At 40.6% G+C, this 22,047-nt stretch overlaps 1 protein-coding gene across 5 annotated transcripts in view; it reads left to right on the forward strand.

The window, feature by feature from the left end:
• The first annotated feature begins 176 nt into the window (after positions 1-176).
• Positions 177-22,047, forward strand: part of STON2 (stonin 2) — a 69,712-nt gene continuing 47,841 nt past the window's right edge. Inside the window, exons 1-5 of one of the 5 annotated variants that reach the window (XM_033062922.2) lie at positions 192-206; positions 13,366-13,480; positions 15,369-15,448; positions 16,825-16,937; positions 17,360-17,614. In XM_033062922.2, the coding sequence (XP_032918813.1) occupies positions 16,850-16,937; positions 17,360-17,614 (343 nt within the window). In that variant the 5' untranslated portion in view covers positions 192-206; positions 13,366-13,480; positions 15,369-15,448; positions 16,825-16,849. Of the gene's footprint in view, positions 207-769; positions 913-12,740; positions 13,481-13,556; positions 15,449-16,824; positions 16,938-17,359; positions 17,615-22,047 lie in introns of those variants that run through there. The other 4 variants (XM_033062921.2, XM_033062923.1, XM_033062920.2 and 1 more) reach the window with 4 other exon arrangements.

Here is a 22,047-nt window from a genome sequence, read left to right on the forward strand (position 1 = left end):
GGGGGATCATTGCCGGAGCCCCGTCCGCCGCCACCTGCGCGCGGGGTTGGCGGGGCCGGCGCCCGGCGGGGCGGGGCGGGCCCGGCCAATGCGGCGCCGCTGCCGCCGCGGAGCGCCCAATGGCGGCGGCGCGGGCGGGCCGGGCCGGGCCGGGCCGGTCGCACCGGGAGCGCGCCCACAGCGCCCGCGGAGCAGCGCGCCCGCCGGTAGGTACGCGGGGCCGGGGGAGCGGGCCCCGTGCTCTGCCTTCTGAGCGCCGGGGAAGGGGGCCCGCGGCTCGGGGCTGGCGGGCGGAGGACATCAGAAACTGAAGGAGCCCTAAGGCGAAGGCAGGTGGCCCTGCTGGCGGAGCTGGGGTTGCTGCCTGCCCCTCGGTGCCGGCGGAGCCGGGCCCCCCTCGGCTGCGCACCCTGACGGAGCCCAGGCTCCCTCCGCGCTCCAGCCCTCTCCCCGGCCGGGGCCGCGGCTCCGCTCGCACAATCCGTACCGAGTGCGGACCCGCTCCCCTCGGAGCTCGCTGCCCTCAGGGCCGTTCTCCGCGGAGAGTGTTGGACCATCCGTACCGAGTGCGGACCCGCTCCCCTCGGAGCTCGCTGCCCTCAGGGCCGTTCTCCGCGGAGGGTGTGGGTGCCGGGCGGCCCAGCCCCCGGGATGTGCGGCTGTGCCCGTGGGAGCGGGTCGGCGCTCTGCGGCCGCGGAAGGGTTAACGCTCCTTAGCGCACGGGGAAGCTGCTCGTATCCTCCTACCCCTCAGCTGCTCCGTGTAATTACTCATGCCTTGGATTTTCTTCTTGCTTGGGTCCGCTGAATTGTGCTGTTTTGAAATGTTTTTCTGCGGTTCGGATAGTGCAAGGCAAACAAAAATCGCTCGCTCATCTTTCTGTTGTCTCGTTTGAATCCGCTATGTAAATTGTAGGTTTAAAATGCTCAAATTACATATTTCTATGCAAAGTCGATTTTTTGTGTTGATATGCGATCAGGCAGCCTTTTCTCTGCCCATTTGTTTAGTTCATGTGTTCAATAATGTCTCTGTACTGCATCTCTACCTTTCTCTGGTGACTTTTGTTGATTGTTTTGTGGATTAATTGGTTGTAATCAGCCTCAGCTTTTCTGATTCTTTTTCCCATGGCTTAATCTTTCTGAGACTTCAGGTTTCCAGAGACACAAAAGTTTAAAAAATGCTTTGCTGCTTGACTAGATCGGTTGATGCTTTGCAGCTCGTGCCTTCTTGTGCTTTAGTTGTGCCTTTTGCTGGCAAATATCCTTAGAATAATACTGCAGTATGGTTTGAGGGCACTTTTAGTATTGTCAAGGCAGCAATTTGGCAAACCTTGGCGTTTCTTTACTTGTCAATCAGATATGAATCATTCTTGTCTTCTGTGAAATGTGTATTTTGCAAACTTACTAGTCTGGACAAGTAAATTTCAGACTACTGGTTGCTTGGAAAATGATTGTGTTCTCTAATTCTGGCATATGACTTTGATTTTGTTTTTTCTTTTCTCTGCCAAGGTAAGGGAAACATACCTTGCATTACACAGACAAGCGAGATCTGGAGTTTGCCTTAATATTGTCCAAATAAATAGGTTTATTTTGATAAAGTTTGTGTTATCACCAAAAAAGCTTGAAGAGCAGTTTCCCACATCTCTATGAGATGCATTATGTGGGGTTATGCAACACATCAGACTTCCCTAAATACTTTATTTCCTGGTGGCTGGGTTGTCTCTTCTCCAAGAATTTTCAGATTTGATTGATTATAATTTAAAGCAGTGTATGCTATGAATTACTTTGTTATACCATGTTTTTTTTTCAGGTAAATCTTTGACCTTTTCTGTATATTGTTAATGGCTTTTCATTATATTCCTATGATGCTTTAAAGAACCTAGTGAGTAGCAGTAACTCCATGGCAGATCTAACATACAGGTTTCCTCATACGTAGGAATAGAGCCGGCAACTTAAGCACTCTCTACTCTTTTATAGTTTTGGCTTTTAAATTATTTTAAAAATATCAGTGTCATCAGGAGCATGACCATTAAACTTTCTAGTAAGAGAAAAGGGTCATATTTTTTCTTCTCTCACATGATGCAGTGTGTTTCAGTTCTGACTAGTTGCATGCTCTTGTAATTTGTGTCCTTTGTTATCTTTAAGAGCAGAAGAGCATACATTGGTCTTTAACTGCAGAGCTTTCCTTAACTTGAGTTCCTTGTATCCCTCACTACATCAGTGGCATAATTAATACTCCGTGTGGTTGGTTTAGATTGCAGTCCAAGGGAGGCAAGGTAAAGAGGTAGCAGCTACATATCAGTAGTGGCCAACTCCCCATGTCGAGTTTGTGCTGCCTTGCCAGCTATCCTGTTAAGAACTAGCAGCTGGTACAGTTCCCTGGTTGAGAAACCCAGACTGTGTGTGGGTTAAAACCATATTGTGAGTGGGCTAAATACATCATGTTTATGGAGTCCATAATTTTCAGCTATCTCAAGTCTGGCATCAGCAAGTGAAGATGAGAAGTGGTATCTAAGTGTGTTACAAACCTCTCAAGATGTTTTGCTCTGCAAGGCTTCTGTTGCCCCTGAAGCAGTGACTTTTCCAGTCAGTGAGACAGTTTCCAAGGTGGCATCAACTGTAAGGTTATGGCTTGGGGCTTCTCCTGCTCTGACACTTGGCTCCTGGTAGTACCCTTTCTTCATGTAGCTTTTAACCCAGGTACTGCACTGAGGCTTTGTACAGTAAACTAACAGAATCAGTTTTCAGTTGTTGAAGTCCTGTTTGTGCCCGTCTTTGCAGCATCATCAACTTTCTCTTTGGAAGCTGGAAAACCAAAAAGATCATTAGGAACTAAGATATAGAGCTATAAGAATTCACGTGGTGGTGGCAGTCTTCTAACATAATCTTTGCCATCTGAAAATTGTGTTCTGCAAAACCAGATTATTTTGTCCTCAGATGTCTTAGTACATTTCTTTGGAGTCTGTCATATGACAGATGTTTTCTTACAGGATTGTGAATCCTGCTAATGGATGTAATAACTTCACAAGTGGTTAACCTCAAGGAAGGAATGCTTGTCTTTGTATGAGCATGTGTTGTCTTCAAGACTATAGCTGTAATTATGACCACAAGAATTTGAGTCCTCGGAAATTAGAAGCCTTACAACTCAACTTGTACATTAGGAAACTTCGGGGATTAAATCTTTGCTCCTTGTAGGTGGTGAACTGTTCACCAGGACCTTAAACAGGGCCATCTACAGGTGTCTGTGTAGATAAGGTAAGAGTGCTGCTTCCCAGGAAGGGATTATGTATCCCCTATTGACTTCTGCCATCAGTTTTCACTGTCTTCTAAATGTTCAAATAAAGTGAATGGTATGGAATGGTCTATTTTTTAAAAAACTGAAAGGGGGATAAAATTTCAGAAATTGTGATTGAAAAAATTATATTACATAGTCCTGTGGCAATACCAGGAAACGCACATCAGTGCTCCAGATTTCTTTTATTTTCTGAAAAAAATGTGGGTGCAAATACATATGCACATATTTAGAGCAGGAGTACACTTTTTAAATAAATTGCCTGATTACCTGCATTTTTGCAGTTCATTTTGCATCTTGGAGCACATAAACTGTTTCTATTTGGGATAAAACTGAGCAGAAGGAGGAGCTCATTTAATGCTCCAAGCTTTAATGCAAATTCAGTCTACAGGATCATTTTGGAGATAATTGTAAGTGAAAACCACAAAAAAGGTAGTTTGAAAGTTGTGCCCTTAATGCTAAGTATTTCACTCTACCACTCTGCTCCTGCTGTTAAGGTTTTATGCTGTTTACTACTGTAAACTTAGGATATAGTCTCTTGACCAACTTGACTACCCATTTTTACATTTAGAATAATCATTATTATATATGGACAGAAAAAAAATACAAGAAAAAAATAAACATCATAGAACAATGCCAAAAGCATTAATAGCAGGCATCAACACTAGTACAGTGTGTCCCCTAGATAAACATAGAAACAAATAATACTTTTTTAATAGGAAATAATGTTAAAAGAAGAAGATTACTGGAATGTACAGATTTCTTTAAGTCAGTTCTATAGAGATACAGTTTCTGAAGGGAAACCATAAAATTAAAGAGCTTTTGCTCTCATCAGTCCCAAAAATCCTTCAATAGGTGTTTTTTTTGCCAGGAAGTATTTCCCATAATACTGAAAATATTTCTCAGCAGTGATACATTAAGGTTTGTCAGTCAACTGCAGTGAAATGTCTAAAAATGTGTATAAGACTTCCTTGAGGTTTACACCCTTAGGTGTGAAAAAGACATGCGAGTCTAAGTTAGTTACCATACTCTTCTTGGAGAGGGATTCACCTCCTTTGAAAATAGATCAGGCAAAGGACCCTCTGGAGGTGTTGTGTTCCTTCTGTTGACTGTAAGTAGAGCATCAGGTGACTATCTCGGATGTCTGACTGGGTGTCTGGAGTTAAACGAGGTGTGATTCATCTTGCTTTATTAAGGTAACTGAACTAAATGTCTCAGCACAACTCCTTCAGCTTGAAACAGAGGGCAGAACTGACCAGTGTGCTTCAGGATCCTACAGAAGTGCTCTAGTAGTTGAAAACTATGCTGATATTCAAAGAGCAGACAGTGTGCTCCAGAGCTGAGATTCAAAGTGGAGCTCCTGCTCCAAGGGCGGCAGACCTGCCTGGTGAGCTAGAGAGAAAGAATGTATTTTTGCTGAGTTGTTTCTTAATTCATTATGCTCTTTAGGCCAAGTTTTAGTTGGCATTTATAGACATGAATATTTATAGAAACCAGTTCTTTCTGTGGGCTCTTGGGTTTGCCAGCTGTGAAATGAAACGAAAGAATTATCTTCAATTAACTTCTGAAATAGGGGTGGCTACATGATACAGTAATTTTGCTATCTGAATCAGGAGCCTCTGGTGAATAGAAGGTACTATTTTGCAGAACTTCATGGTGGTTTTGTGGTTGTGTGGGTGATGGAAATGCATGGAAAAACCTGTACTAAGCATTTTTGAAGAGAAGTATTGCTAGCTGCAAAACTGAAACCAGAGCTGGTCAAGCTCTGCAGCACAAGGCCTGTTTATTTTCTAACAGAGCAGTTTCAATTGAATAGCTGTAAGGAAGAATTTGGCCTATGAAGTTTAATGATTAGTTGCTGCTTAGTTGCCAGCTACTCCTAATGACAGAAACTTGCCAACAGAAATGCTCCTTTCTCTCTGATTTTTGCTGGGTTGTTTCAAGTTCACCACAGGTCAAGTATTTACCTGGCTAAAGCTTATAGTCTCAGAGCTTAACACCAGCATTCAAGTCTTTTTTTCCTAGAAAAGTTTACAGATTTTCCTAGCCAGTCTAGGCTATTGATACGAATGTGCTTGGAGCTGAGGCTGAAGGTAGCCACAGACCTTTGGGATCTGCAGCTCCAAACAGCTGCACTAGCTCTCCAGTGACACTGTAACAGGCACTAACTTTCAAGGGATAATCCCTTCTTTTCAGAAAGCTTGTCTTATAAAAAAATTTCTTCCAATACTGTTATTTTTCAGTAATTTCTAACATGCTTTTGTGTCTCTGTGAATTGTGTCAAACTCTGACGCAACTCTTTACAACTCTGACAGAGTGAGTCTTGGTAACAGAGTGCCTCTGTCCCTTTGTGGGCCTGTGCCTTTATGAAAGAGGAAGTAAATACTTCAAATATTTTAAAATCTAATTGTCTGTATCCCACTGCCAAAATTTGTCCACTGGATATGGCAGCCTGTGCCAAAGGTTAGCTGGATTCAGCCTCCCCAGAGCTGCCTAGAGAGCAGTAGCACTACATTAGCATGGCCATGAACTGGTGTTTCCACATATCATAATGCTGTGCTACTGGGACTTATTGTGGGCTGGGGAGCAGAATAACCATGGTCACTTTTGGCTACGTAGGACAGGGTGGAAGGTGGGGTGACCTGACTGCATTGCTTCCATTCCCAGAGCAGGTTCAGAAAGCAGTTGTGCTGTCCAAAACACTGCACTGCTGGGAGTGTTACCTAGGAGGGGCTGCACAGGCAGCATATTCAGATTCCAAACCTTTAATATAGAAAGGCCTTGCTGGTATGACCTGAGTGCCCAACATCCATCTCCAGTGCTTTGTATTGTTTTGTTCAATGAAGTGATTGAAATCTTCAGAAAGTTCATTTTATTTTGTTCTCCTGACTGCACTAGAATTTTCAAGGCAACTTGTGGTGGCTTGGGTGGAAATGGAGTCTTGGGGTTTCTTTGGTGCTATTTGAGCTTGTGTTTTTGTGGATTTTTTTACACACTTGCTCTACTCAAGCACTTGCATAGCACAGAAGAGGGCATGCATTAACCAGAAAGAAGAAAGTTACACAATATCTGACAGCACTCAGAAATGTAACATGAATTAAGTTCTTGTCTAAAAATTTGGGATACTGCATTACCCAAGCCCAGCTGAGAGCTGGAACATTTTCATGACTTCACTTCCCTTACCATGTGACTCTTATCTTACTCTGTAAGTTTCCACATACATAATGCAGAAGGAGAGCACAGTTCTTGCTGTATAGAGTGGCTGGTCACCCACTGCAGTTAAACTTCACATGATTTTCTCTTCATTAGGAACTGTAGTGATAAGACAAGGAGTAGTGGGTAGAAATTGAAATAGGGTAAATTTAGGTTAGACATTAGAAAGAAATTCTTTTCTGGGAGGATGCTGAGACACTGGAACAGGTTGCTTAAGGAAGTTGGGGTTACCCCAACTGTGGCAGTGTTCAGGACCAGGTTGAATAAGGTGTCCCTGCCCATCACAGGGTTGGAACTAGGTGATCTTGAAGGTCTCTTTCAAGCTTTAACATTTTATGATTCAACAACTGAATGATAAAATACATGTCAGCTATTTGAAATGGAAGCATTAGTTTTTTTGAGAAGGAAAGAACAGGGAAATGTCTTGCTGTGCATTTATTTGCTTTTTCCTTCCTCTTCTCCTTCCTCTTCTCCTTCCTCGGTTTTTTTTTTTTTTTTTTGAGTATTGATTTGGTGCATCCAATTAAAGAAATGGAATTTTGAAGGATTGAATTACATTCCTTTGCCTGTGTGAAAACTGGAGATTTTTTTTTTTCATGCATCTATAAATAGTGGGGTTTTTAGTTTTGGTTCTGTGTAGCCTGAGCATCTACACACAGCTACAGCACTTGTGTCCCACTGGTTCAAGCCAGGCACACAGAGGGTGCCACTACAGAAGCTTCCCCAGCAAATGGTTTGGCCTCCAGGGACCTTCCCCGGGGGTGTCTGCACAACTCTGTCATGCACACAACATGCAGTGCTCCCTGCTATTCCAGTTTTGACAGTTTACTTTGACAGTAATGCCCCATTGAGTGATTAGCCATTGAGTGATTAACCATTGTACCACTCTGTGGGAGCTGGTAAATACGAATTTTGATGTATAACAATACACATTTTTTAACAACCTGCATGCTTTGTAACTCGATATTTCTGTCAGATTAAAAGATGATCTCAGGGAAGCCATGCAATAACATTGGTGTTAATTATTTGATGTCCTCTAGCATGAGGTGCAACCAATCCTCCTTCCTGCAGTTGGGATCAGACTTGCCCTCTCTCCCTGTTGTGGCTTCCTCGGCAAAATACCGAGTGTAATAAAACACAAGTGATTTACTGCCCCCATATGCAAGAGGGGCCTGCCTCACTTACACCATGTAGCTCTGCATCACTTAAAAGATTGCACCTTGATGGATGGCCATGTATCTTGGATTCCTCTTTCAGAGTGCACAAGGTTGCCTGCTGTCCATCAGGCACTATCAGCAGGGTACTACCATAGAGTAACACTTATTAGTGTGTATTAGTAAAAACAAAACCATCCAAATCCTCAATAAAACCAAAACCAAACACCATAAAGTGAAGGATTTTCTCATACTCTCTCTGTTCTACGTCATGCTAGTATACTATGCATTCTTATGTTTTGACAACTAAACAAATACAATTAGACACAAATGCATTAGACAGTACCATTGCAAGCATACTCTTTTGTACTATGTATGAACTTGACTTGTTAGGAACTTTGTTTCTACTTCAGATAAAGTTTTTGTAATATTATAAAAATACTGGGTACCTTTAAATTCAATTTTTGCACAAGTTTTTTTTTTTTTTTTTTCCCTAGAGCTATTTTTTCATTCTCTTGAAACAGGAGTAGCCATGCTAAAGGAATAGAACCATCATGTCTAATGGGCTATATTTAGGCTGTCTAAAATAGAGTGACAACAAAGATGATATTTGTGGGTTGCCCTGAAGGACTGCAGTGCCCTGGCATCACGTTAAGTTGCATTTGACTCTTCAGACACTGGAAATGAGGAAAGACCAGTTGGATCATCGAAAGAATTTTCTGCTGGGGCAACTGTGTACCCTGTGATATCTCTTCCAGAGTATTGGGTTTTGTCTGTCTTTAAATAATCAAGCAGATTTTTCTTAAAATTTGAAGCTGTCTCCCAGTTTAGTGTTGCCTTTCTTTGTAACAATCAAGAAGGATTTCCTTTATTAAAAAAAAATCCCTTTTTAAACTCTTGTCATTGGAAGAGTGCTGCTGATACAGATTAGAAGTTATAAAAGATGTCACATAGAAATACAATTATAGCGAAATTATTTATATGTAAATAGTTGTTAGCTATCTGGAAATACAGAGAAGGCTTGAACAGAAGATGATTTTCTTGCTCAGTGTTCCTAATCACCCTTTTGAGCCAACATTCGGCACAAGAAAACTTTGCTTTGATTCAGGCCTGCATCGCTTCCTCAATAGTCCTTGTCTTCCTGATGCTTTCACAGTTGGATTCTGTTTTTCTCTCACTCTGAATCTGTTCTCCCGTTCTGTGCATATTCAGCGCAGACAGATCAATGCCTATCCTCTCTGTAGGCATACAGCCTCCAGTAAAACCTCTCACTACAGAATTCAGTTCCTCCCTTCTCTTGAATGTGGCTAGTGTTTGAGGGCTTGACTTCTGTCTTTCTTGGAGGTTTTTGTTTTGTTTGGGGTTTCTTTTTACCTCTTCCCCCAACTGTCTTAGTCAAAATGAGAGTTTAACTGGTACTGATTGATGACAAGTAATTGTACCCACAATCTTAATTGAAGATGTTTTTACTCATCTTCTAGCATTTAACTTATTTTTAATCAGAAAATAAAGCCCTGATTTCATTTGTGCAGGTGAAGCTTAAGGCACAGGAAGAATTCTGCTAGCTCTCCTTTTACTGATGGAAGCAGGATCAGTACAGTGAATACTTGAAATGCAGTATTTTGTTGCAATGCATATAAGCAGTGCTGGAAAGTTAACATCTGTCAGAACAGAATGGCATTTCATACAAGCCAGGTTGTATGTTTTCTAAAGGAGTGTTTATCATCCAGCATGATATCCAGCAAACTCATTATCGCTTACTCCCTTCCCTGTTTCTTTTGTCATTAGTCCCAGTACAGAAGAAGGACGAGTAGATAGGATTTTATGATCTGTGTTCACTTCTTGATGGCTTTCTTCACTGATGTCAGGCTGTGATGACATAGTTGGTTCTACAGTGATTAATTGTAGAATGTTGTGTGTTTTGTGTTAGTGAGATAACTTTAAAAACCACTTTGATGATCATCACAACAGCAAATAAAGTACAGGAGCTTTTGGAGGGTTTGGTAAATGGAATATGTCTGGCTAGCTTGTTTGTGCAGAATTTAAATGAGAACATATGAAAGCATCAAGATCAGATGTGCAAACCAGGTCACTCAGTGGCAATTTTCTTTTGAAACACACATTCCTTGTATGACTCACTTTTTGAGATTTGAAAGAAGAAATCAATTCTTGAACACAGTTCCCTCCACATACTGTGGATTGGAGCATCAAATGTTTTGTGTTGTGCAATAGTTGTGACTACTGCAAATTCACCATCCTGAAGCAGAGAAGAATCTGTGACACACATAATGGGCGGGTGTTGAAGTCTGGGATCTGGGTGCTGCTTTGGACTTCTGCCCTGTGGAGGCCTTGAGAAAACAAGGAAGAGTAGTGTGAGGACCCTGTACCCACCCTCTCCTAAGGGGATGTTAGCAACCTCCCCTCCCTTACTGTATTTAGATTTCCTGTTGCCTACTATGATTAACAACAGAATTTTGCTAAACAAAGTAAAACCTGATCTGAACTATTCTAGTCTTCTGGAAGAAAAACCTTAAATTAGTGGTTTTTTCTTCTATTTTTTGTCCTGTTTATATAATACTGACTGGGTGAAAAAAAGTGCCAGATTTTAGGGATGCCAATGTTCTGCTAAACAAATAGACACATTGTCTCTGTGATCTTGTCCCAGTCTAGTTTTATTGCATTGTTGCTCTATTTTGACTGATTGTTGCCTCAGATTCTAGTTTGAACTGAAAGGTTGTCAGTTTGGGAAGTTGTCTTTCAGGTTCCCATGCAATTACATGGCTTCAGTTACACTTTGAATGAATCATGTATCCAGAGTGAGCTATACTGAAAGTCCTGAGATGCAGAACTTCTGTTTTCCTCGACTGGTGATGTGAACTATCACTGTCAAGCATTTTGTCTCACATCCACCCTTAGTTTTTGCTTGCTGTGTTCCTTCTAATACTAAAAATAAATTAATTAAAATTCCTGTTTTGTTTTGCACTGCTGGTCTTCTAGAGTGTCTTTCTATGTTTCTCAAGGTTTTAGGAGTACAAGTAATAGAAGTTATAAAATTTTTCTCCGACATCAGACTTTGAATCTCTGCCTCTCATTATGAGGCATCAATAATCCATTAAGTATTTCTGAGGCATGGCCTTGACAGGAGAGACATTATTGCCTTCTGAACTGCCTAAATATGCTGGTATTGTCTGCAGGAGAGCATTTTAGGTGTCTTCTCTCTTTCTGTAGAAAACAGAGGAGCTTCTGTGGCAGATAAATTTTGGTGCAGAGAAAACAGCAGCTGTTGACCTTCCAAATATTAGTCTTGACACAAATATTCCTGAGGTAGATGCTTATGACTTCTTACCAGTGCATCCTGTACAGACTCTTCTCTCTTACTGTCACTGAATTGTGAGCTTCCAGGAAAGCTGGAATGTGTGCTTGTGGCATATGGTTTTATGTGTGCTGGTTGTGCTGGAGAAAATAAGGTCATTCCAGGTCACCTCAGCTTTAAGGCTGCTTCTGCCACAGACTTGCAGTGTAGGTTTAAGCAGATCACTTTGTATCTGTTGGAGTAATTAGGAATGGTCATTAGGTCCTGGGCTCAGGCAGACTCCCAGTCTGCCTTTCTGTCATTCAGTGTACCAGATGGCTGTAGTCACCTCAAGTACCTCACTCCACCTTCACTCCATCTCTGTCTGAAATTACCAGGAGACAGCACTAATGACCTACCTTGTAGTGGCACAAGGTGGATTTGCTGTGGCTCTGCAGACACAGCACTGCCAAGGCTTTTGTTACCATTCACTTAGGTGAAATCCATAATGGGAAAAGCCATCCTTTCTCCCATAGAGGCTGCAAGAGTTTCATAAGGCATGTCCATTTGTCTCCCTTTGGGGCCTAATTCTTCCTTTCATATTGAGAGCTTTTGTGTGTTACATGCACCAGGTAGTGACTGAGCTTCTTAAGCTACATCTGAAGTCATGGAACTCACATAAAAGCATGTATCAGAGTAATAAAAACTGGCATAAGATCTAAAATGGAGTTTTACCAGACACTTTCTCAGAGCAATTTTCCATCTAGCAGAGCTGTATACATGGAGAAAATATTGTCAATATTACAAATATAATAATCAACCAAATATAACTTTATTCCTGTCATCATCTAGGTAATTCATAAGGAAATCTTACTCAGGCATTTAGACAGAGGCTGGTAATTTATTTTTTTTTCAGCAAGAATGATAGCCAAATCCACTTCTTTTATGTCATTGGGTTTTCAAGTTCATTGTTTTGGGTTTTTTTCCCTGTTGTTTGACACTATGTTTTGTTTATGCTGTTGCACCTTGAAGTACTTGGGACTTGGTTTTGATGCTGGAGAGCAGAGTTCCAATTTGGAGTTTGTTTGTTATTCAGATCATGATGTGCTGATGGTCAGTGTTTATTTACAGGCCAAGAGAGGAAGAGCTGTGAGCTCTCTGTCACTTGGAAATTTGCCCAAGGCAGCAATCACTCCTCAGTTCGTGTACTAGAATAGTTTCATCTGTACAGGTTTGCCAAACACATGGTCAAGATAAAATTACTTATTTTTCCTTGAGGCTTTCTTGGTGGAAGTGAAACTTGTTTATTACAAAAAAAGCCCTGGTCAGAGTCTTTCCTTTTCTTGCTGTGTCTTTGGCTTAGTTTCGTTTCTCTTCTGTGTGAAATTTAGCAGCTCTAGTTGTTTTCCCACAATGGTCTCCTACAAAACCAAATGCAAACCACTGTTACCAGTGAATGTTTCAGTTTCTGGGATTGTAAGGGAATGTATAAGCAAGAAAAGCAGAATCACTGTATGGATTACAGGATGTTTTTAAATAGTGTTGCCATGTAAGGCAATAGAGTCTATGCATTTAGCACAAACTTGCTATTGATATTATATTTGGAAAACAAGAGAGTGAACAACTGAATTTTGTTCTCAGTATTTTTTATTTTTATTTTTTTCTCCTGTTTTCCCATATAACTGTAACCTGTAACTCAGACTGCAGCCTGCATCCTATGGATGTAACTTGAAGCAATTGGAGAAATGACCCTTAGTACTTAAAATTATTAACTGTGCTAAGCTATTTCTTCTAAGCAGAGTTGAAATCTACTGAGAAAATGTTTGAGTTTTCTGTCCAAACACATCAGTAATTAAATACTTCAAATGGCATGTTTAGAAAAAACACCATGCAATTACAGATACTTCTGATACTTCTAAACCTCAATAGTGCCACAAACATTTCTATATATCAACATTACTACTGTTGGTGTTTGTACTCATATAGTGTGTAAAGGTCCCACCTAAAGTGAGGGCTCATTGTACAAGGTGCTGACTGTCAGACTTCTGGCACAGGATAATTATGTGTGTCTTTCTCAAATACATGTTTTTGGTTTACCAAGATAAAGGGAGGACAATTATATTCCTTTTCATCTGTTGCTAGAGTGGTGCTGTACAAAAGGACAGATGGGTAATCACATCACAAGAAGGAATGGCTGTAGACTGTGTGTTTACATAGTTTTGAAAGGAGAGGTTTCTAATTATCAAAGCAGTTTTGTCATTCTAGAATGAACCTTCATCAGTTTTTAAAAGGGCTTTTGTTAATGTGTTTTATCAAAACACTGGAAGGACTAAAGAGACAAGGAGTTTTGTTCCAACTCTATGATCTCTACCTTCTGGAGAGCTGGAAATAACTGTCACCTGCTTGTCACTCAGATTTACATCCACCACTGTGAAACTGTAATGTGGAAAAGGGACACCTGAAGCAGAAATTTCAGCTTCTTAGAGGATTTTTTTGCTTCATGGTCAAGTCACTGCCTTGGAATTGATGGTAAGGATCATTGGGATGAGTAGGTATAACATCTGCTTTATCTTGTATTTACTTCGTAGTAGTCGGAAACAAACAAACTTTTGATTCGCAACTTTTTACTAAAAATCTGATAAATTAGCTTACTTCTTTTTAAACCAGTTCAGCACCAAAAGCATAGTGCATATAATAACACAAATCCAGAAGTAATGATCTAAACAGTCCTGTTCACGTAGAGAGAAATAATGCTGGTCTGGCCTGTTAAAATCTTGTTCCAAGAAATTTGTTTCCATCTGCTCTTGTTTGGGCTGTGCAGCATAAACTTTTGCTTTAATTGTAGCTTACTTGGATTTTAAAGGATCCACTTGTTCTTAGTCCTAGTAGGCTCCAAAATTAATTCCTCTCCAAATAGCCAGCAATGTTTGAGAAGTCTGAAGAGCAGGAAGGAACACTGCAATTCACATACAGAGCACTCACTGCAGTGTTTAAATAGTGGTGCTGACTGCTTTGCTACAGAGAGAATTCAGGTTTACCCACAATTCAAATGGTTCTTCTGGAGACATTGACCTCTGTAGTAGTTCTGCAGATTGCAGCATTGTTGTGTTAACTCAATGCACAGTGGCACTGCTGTTGTGCTGGCTGAGGCTCATTGGTTCACAGTGGCAGTGGCTTAGGTCTTTCTCCAAGTAGGATTTTGGAGAGTGAATGAGAGGTGGAAAATAATTGAATGAAGTGTTTTGTCCACATAGTTTGCACAGGTGTTAGCTATACATGATTCATAGTTCTGTATAGGCATTTAGGTCAAGGGGTGGGATTGAGGCTTTTTGTGAATCTTGAAAGAATGCACAATTCTATCATTTTCTTTCTTTTTTTAAAACCTAACATATGCATCCTCAAAATGCCTCTATTCTGAATATCTTTGAAGTTATTAACCACTCAGACTGCCTTTCCTCTCTTTCAGACTGCTTGTCTAAAAGGGTGTGATAACCCTGATAAGTCAACTCAATGTCTCTTATTTAGCAAACTGGGAAGTCTCTAGAAAATTCCAGTCATGGGGAAGTTGTATAACCCTCAATGCACAGTGTTCTGATGCTTTTCTGAGTTTATAGTGTTCACTATCCATTTTAAAGTGCTAGTTTTGCTCTCTGGTACTAAATGGATTTTAAGAATTATGTTTGTGACAGGGCAGTAGCACACTAGAGGAAGTCCATCTTAAAATGTTAATATCATTCTCCCACATATCTGTACTGCTGAAACAGTCCACTTTCCTGCCTCCTTTCACATCTTTCTCCCTCTTGAAATTAAAAAGAAAAGAAATAATTCAAAAATAGCTCTACTACAGTCTCTGTGCATCAAGGGCAGGCTAAACTGTTTTCTTTTTTCATTTCCTGCCACTTCATGGTTCTGTCAGGATTTTTCCAGGAGAAAGGGCAGGTCAGTATACAGTTGTCTGGGAAAAGAAAACTTAGTTACAGATATTTAAACAAGCCCAAAACAAACAGCTTAATTGGTCACATGAGGGAAACAAGATGCCAAGGTCATCCTCTCCTTCCCTCATATGGCATCCAAATGACCCTAAACATCTGGGTTTTTTTTCCTCTTGCTTGCTTCTATGTTTAGCTATGTAAGTTTCTATTAACAGCACCCAAAATAGATGTTGTTCAAGGCAGGCAGGTGTACCTGCCCACTCTGCATGAGACAGGGCTCCTGCCATGGCAGTGGAGGAAAAGGGGCTCAAGCGCTGCTGCTCTTCCTGCAGTAGGGAATTGGTTGTGTAACAAGGGAAAAATGTGCAGGGTGACTGCTCAGGGGGCCATAGGCTCTGGAAAGTCTATGGCAACGGGATCAGTCTTAAGGCTGACTGCATTTAACCATCAGGATTATCTCTAGTAATCCTTTTCTGTGTTTGCAGGGAAATGTACATTTTGCATTCTATTCTGCTCAAAAAGATTTATCTTCAGACACTGAACAAAAATTCTCTCTAATTGTCAGGTAGGTTTGTGACTTCCAAACTTTTGAAGTTTTCAACTCTTTCTTGATTGCTGATCTACCTTCAGCAAACAAAGGACTATGTGGCCCTGAGGAGAATAATAATATTGGAAGCTATTTGATGATCTGTCTCCTTCAGAAATTCTGAAAGATTGAATGCATTTAAATATATGTGCTTTTTAGGCCCAAATTTTTTATAATTAATATAGGGTATAGAGAAGTCTCAGTGAAGTATCTGCTCTTGTACACTAACATGAAGTTTCACCCTGAAAAACCCTTTAGTTAGATGAGTGACAGGAGGCCAAGAAATGCTGCTTAAAGCTCTTTCAAATAGTCAGGACTGAGTTTCAGTATTTTCAAGTACTTCAATACCATGGCAACAAGAGCTTCAATGCTTGAGATAATTGGGGACAGAATTAGCATATTTCCCTAGGAAAAGTCTTCTGAGAGTTTTGAAGTAGTTTACAAAACTGAGGTGGTCATGGGTGCTTGTCAGAGAGAATTTCTCTGTCTAGACCTGACCAGCAGTTAGTTAGCTAGTTGTTAGTTACTAGCTAACAGCCAAAGCACTTTCCCGGGCTCCACTCCAAGTAGCAGATTCACAGATCTGTGTGGAGTCCATACCATTGGAGGACCTACTAAATTCAGTTTCCACATCTGTGAAAATAATTTGCTGAGCTACAGCAAAATCATGCTAAACTCTGGACAAGGTCTAGGATGGTTTTAAAATCAAAATGTGAAGTTCCAATCAAGCAGCAGAGTGGAAAGTGCAGCTTGTTAAGAGGGCAGCTGTATATACCCAGACCATATGAGTCATTGGGCACTCATCTGCATTCCAGAATCAGCTACATAGATGTTATTGATAATGAAATGTGCAATTTATTGCTTGCTTTGGAGAGGGGTTAGACATTGTAAGGAGCAAGGTGGGCAAAGATGTATTAACACCTTGGAGTGGGGATTAAGTTGCATCATAATCAAAATCTGCTAAACCTGGGAGAATATCCTCATCTGCTCTTGCTGAGAATATGAGAGGCATGGATCCTTGAGTAAGAACTAAAATATTGATTTTGGTGATGATTGGTTCTAACATGAAGATATTTCAAGACCCTCAGTTGCTTTGTATGAAGGAGTTGCTCAAGTGTAACCTTCCTCTAGACACAACTGACATTCCTGTGTCAAAGGTGGTAGTGCTTTGGCAGTACTGTGACTGTGGTACATAAATTGTTTAAACATTCTATATTATAAAAAATGGTGGCACTAGTTTCTCCCATTTAATTTTCTAAAAGACATAATCTACTTCTTTCTTGTCTTAACAGCAGTTAGTGTTCATCTTCACCATACCTCTTCCATTCTGCTTCCTCCTCTTTATGATCCCTAAGTGAAGATGAGTGACCTGCTGCCAATATGACATCTCTGACAAGTGTCATTGCCTCCCACCAGTCCGAGTGGGTGTCCTTCACTGATGAGCTGCTCCTCCCTGTTCGCCCACGAGGTAAGCTCTCTGATTTTCTTTGAAACTGATGAGACTTCCTTTGTTTCATTTAGACAAACTGCCTAGCATGGGAGAGCTTGCCTTCTACATGGAAGCAGTTAGTGCAGAGATTGAATTATTTCCTGCTACCCCACGTAATAAGAGAATTTGGGCCAAAAAAGCAAATTAATCTCCTCGTGTGATGTAATGTGGATCTACTACAGGTTTTGGATCTGTCCTTCAAAATTCAAGACAGTATCCAACCAACCATGGAGGAAATCTCACCCATTATAATCAAGTGCAAGACTGCCCAGTGTTAATCCAAAAACTTCATTAGGTGAAGGAAAATTTCCTACATTTAATGGCAAATTTTAGATGTTTCAATAAAAAACAATTAAATAATGGTTAATACTGTAAATCTTTCTATGTTGTCTCTATTTTAGGTAGCACAGAGGCTCCTCCAGTGAAATGTTTTCATTCCTCAGATACATCCTCAGAGGAGAACCACAATGCAAATGGAGAATTTCAAGACCTTTTCTGTACAGAGCTGCAAGAGGCAGCTGAGCAGCCCAAGGTGGATTCTGCTGTGCTTGGTAACCATGTGTGTCCCAGCACTGATCTGTCATCATCCATCAGTGCTTGGGTTCAGTTTGAAGACGCACCATGGGCCAGTGCTTCATCAACCCACCCACAAACAGGTGAGGCAAAAGCAATGAAAAGGTCTGTTCCAGTAAGATAACAAAGTGCAATGAGAGCATACAAGATTTTTGCCTTGCTCTTCGGCTTCTCAAAGGTTTAACTTTGAATGGTTTGTAATGTATTTTAACACAGTTAATGTTATCAGAGTTTATGCTTACTCATATAGCCATGTACTTTTTCAATGGAGCTGTTAGTTGCTCTGACTTGGTATTTCCTTTTTAATGTTATATCCTTGTTCACTGAAAAACTTGTAAATGCATCTGCTTAACAGAAAAATAAAAATCTTTGCTCGACCTTAATAAAGCTAATGATAAGAAAAAGACTTCCATAAAACAAATTTTGTTGTATATTACTTGATGTCCTACCCTTAGAGGGATGTGGTCCAGCCTTAGGGTATGTGCTTACTAAAAGCACTGCCTGTTGGAGTATGTTTGCAGTCACAGGGGACACTAGTCTGTAGGCAGAGGTCTAGGATATCCAGATGAGGAGAGTAGAGCAGGCTTTCCAAAAGCATTGCAGTTTTGAAGAAGACACTCATTTGTGCCCCTGCAGAGGCTTGTCCTGTGTGATCCTTGTCAATGAGGGAGGATACTTGCACGCTAACTTTGACGTCTGACTGAGAGTCATGGAGGAGGGTGGTTCCCATAACAGACCAGGATGTATTCCATATAATTCTTGCATGGGAAGCTATTATTTTATGAACTGTATAGGAACCCTAAGGAGGTGTTTCTTAAGGATATTTTAAAATCCTTACATGTGAGCTGGTCCCACTCTTTTTCTGGACCCTGTATGATAAATGGCCAGACCAGTGCAGCTGACAGCCTCTAAAGCGAAGCAGAAATGGCAGCTCTTTGTTTCTGGCCCTTTACTCTGAGGGACATTTGACAGCAAGAGGTAGGATAAACTTCAGCCTAGTTGTTCTGAATTATTGTGCAGATCACGATTTTTTTTCTGTGGGTGTACGCTGACACCCTCAGTGGAAAGCCCATGGTGACAGCAATTATTCATTTCCAGTAGCAAACATTCTGCATAAGAACAATAGCAAATACCCAGACGGGGGGAGGGAAGAGTATAAAGGCCAAGTACAAACAGAAGGATTGGTGGGAGAAGGATGGACACATTTGAAATCTGTTTCCTGTGCAGGCAGCTGTGAAGAGCAGTGTCCTGGAGGCTCAGCACCCTCGGTCGCGTTCCTGTCAGGGCTCCAGCGCTGTTAGGAAATCGTCTGTCTATCTGTCTGTCTCTGCTTGAGTAGCTGCTCAGCTGACTAGATAATTACAGGCTGATGGCCAGGCTGCCTGGAAACACATTTTGAAAAGGGCTTGCAAAGTGTGGTTTCCAGAGTGCAATGAGAGCAAAGAGGATGGGTCCTAGGAGAGAGAGATGCTGTCTTGCTCTGACATTAGGGCTATAGTATTTTGGGGCGGGTTCCCTCAAAAGCAAATATTCGTCCCAAAATGCTCAGAATCTGAAAAAACAGCAATTTAAAGACAGCTAGAATGTAGTGGTTTTCCTATAGGAAGTACATTTTAAAGAAAACCAAGGCTAATGCTGGACCCTCGTTGTTCTGCGAAAAGTGAAGACATCATTTGGGGAGCAGAGGTCAGGAGTTTGATGGCAAGAAACCGGGCAAACCAAACAGGCAAAGATAAAAAGAAAGGTCAAAATCTGAGGTACAGAAATGAAAAGCACCCATAGTAAGCCTCACAGTGTAAACTATCTTTATTTAGGTTGTTCTTACAAACCCTTCTACCAGGTTCAGGCAGAGTAAATGCTAAGCAAAATGTTTGTTGCAGAGTATTTCTGCATTTGGGCTTTGTGTGTAGTTAACTGACAGCTGTCAAATCATATGGATTTTTTCTCAAGAAGCAAAAACTCTTGAGTAAGGCCGTAGAAATATTTAGTCACAGAATTTATATATTGTGGTGTCCCTTTCTCTGTTTTCCTTTTGCTGGGAAAAGAAGAAACTTGGTTTTTGTTATGATTATTTATCAGCCTAGTCAAACTGTTACTGCCAAATTAAAAATGAGATTTTTAGGCTGACCCAAATGTTCCGATCACAAATGCTGCACAATATGTAAATGATCACAGCTAGCAGGTGACAAAACATTTGCATTTGTTACACAATGGGCCTCCAGCTCACAGCCTCTCATTTTATCAGTGTTAGCTGCAGTCTTCAATTCAATGAGGTATTCTTAGTCACCATAATTAGACTAAGGCAAGATTGTTACATCATCTATCCTACTCAACCATGCCCACTTCTTCCCAAGAGCTTTGTCTGGTTTTAAATGGCTCAAATTACTTGGACTCTTAGCATGTCCCTTGGGAGGCTATCCAACAGCATATCTGAGCTTAACTACTTTGTGCTGTTCTCTCTGAAAATAGGCAATATTTGCCACACAAGATCAGCAGCTGGAAACTACACCTGCCACTAGAAAAATATCATGCTAAAAAATCACCCTCTGCTAAAATCAGACAAGTCTGAAGTCCTATGTAATAAGAAGGGAAATGATGCTAACATGGTTTATTGTAATACAGTGTAGGGATCAAGGAACAGGTCCTCAAAACACCAAAGAGGAATGAATACCTCAAGGTAAATCTGCATATTAAAAGACAATCCATTGTTTTAAGAATAAACATGTCAAGAAAAGTAAAATGCATGTTGAAGGAAATGTTTTTCGTTTTGGGAAGAAATGAGTTGATTTTCAGTATCCAGCGCATGCTACAGAATTTGCATTTTAGGGGTAGTTCTGGCGCTGGTCTTTCAACATAGACAGATTTCTGAGAAATTCGTACAGCAGAAAGGCTGTGACTCTCCAGCTATTGGCATTAGAGACTGAATTCAAAATTTCTACAAAAGCACACTTCCTCATTTAGGAATTTGTCTGCAGCACTTCCAGGAATCTGAAGTGCAGCAACAGAAGCATCTAGAGGTCTGAAACATGTCTAGATCTTTACCCTTGCTTGTCCTGCTTTTTGAGATTGCTAGATTGTCTTTTGGCTCAGCATAGGGGAAAATGCACTTCTGCTAGTTTTAATAATTAGTGTTGGGGAGCCTGCAACAGTCACAAGTATAAGTTGACTGTTGCAAGAATTTAAAGATCTGTTGCAGAAAAAGCTGCCCATGGTTTCAGTTTTCCAAAGTACAAGACTTCTTTTTGGAAAAAAGCAAACAATTCTGTTCTTTCGAGATGACCCAACTTACCTGGAATAAAATTAATTTGACTTTATATAGAAGCATTTGGTGACACTAGTCCAGCCAGTTGCCTTCTTAGATAAAAATTGGGTTTGGAAAGCACAAAACTAGTTGACAGTATTTGAGTTATTATATCTTACGTGTTTCTAAATTAGCCTGTTTTTTCATATTGTTGTGAGTGACTTAAAAAAAATACTGGAAATCAAAGATTTTTATTTTTTTTAATAAAATAATTTCACTGTTTCTAGGATATAAAGCATACTTTAAAAAACCTTGGCTCCTGTTAGTGATCCACATACAGAGCTCAGCTTTTCAGTTTGTCCTGTATGTCCAAATAAAGGGCTCTATCTGTCAAAGCAATTTCAGCTGAAGTTTTAAGGATGGCTTTTCAGGTGCCTCATGCTGTGTTTAACAAAAGGATTGAGAGAGGGAATGACAGATTATAATCATACATTCCTCATCCTTTCTCTACAGGCACAACACAGTGTGCAGTTACTGGAGAGAGGAAGGTGGGCTTTGGTTGTGTGTCTGACCACAACAGCTGTGCAGTAAGGAGACAGATCTGCCTTTCAGCTCCTCCTCCTCCTCAGGGATGACTCTGCTCAGAAGCCATTCAGTGTCAGTAGGCTCACAGCTGTATATGAAAATACCATTGCCTGCTTACCTGAGGCTATCAGTGCAGATATACAAAATAAATCCACGCTTCTCAAGAGGCAAGGCAGAGAGCACTGTTTGGATATTCTGTCTATGTGCACAACAAGGTTTTCATAATGAGGAAGTGTCCCATTACATCACTTGGATGGAGAGAGATAAATCTTTAACATTAATTTGTTGGTTTTTTCCAAAGTATCTGTCAACCTAGTAAGGGTTGTTTGTTCATTACGTACTGAGAAGAGAATCTGTGGTCAGTAGCTGTTCAGTAACTGTGAGATTTGGGAAGCATCAAGATCTTTGTTGGTTTAACAGCTAAATATAGATGTACTAATTTAGAAAACAGTTATTAAACTGATATTAAATTAGAACTAGTCTTCACCCATACACTTTTCCTTAGTGCAGGAAGCCTTTTTAACCATAACTTTCTTTTTTATTAGTATTATTTCCTCACTTGAGTTATCCATTGTTCCTAGCTTTCAAGTGATGTTTTGGGCAAAGAGTATGCAATGCAAATCGTACACTATACCAACTCATAGCAGTGGATGTGTGTGATTGTGTTCTAAACTCTGGGTGATGGTTAGG

The sequence above is a fragment of the Catharus ustulatus genome, chromosome 6, assembly GCF_009819885.2.
Source record: "Catharus ustulatus isolate bCatUst1 chromosome 6, bCatUst1.pri.v2, whole genome shotgun sequence".
NCBI lineage: Eukaryota > Metazoa > Chordata > Aves > Passeriformes > Turdidae > Catharus > Catharus ustulatus.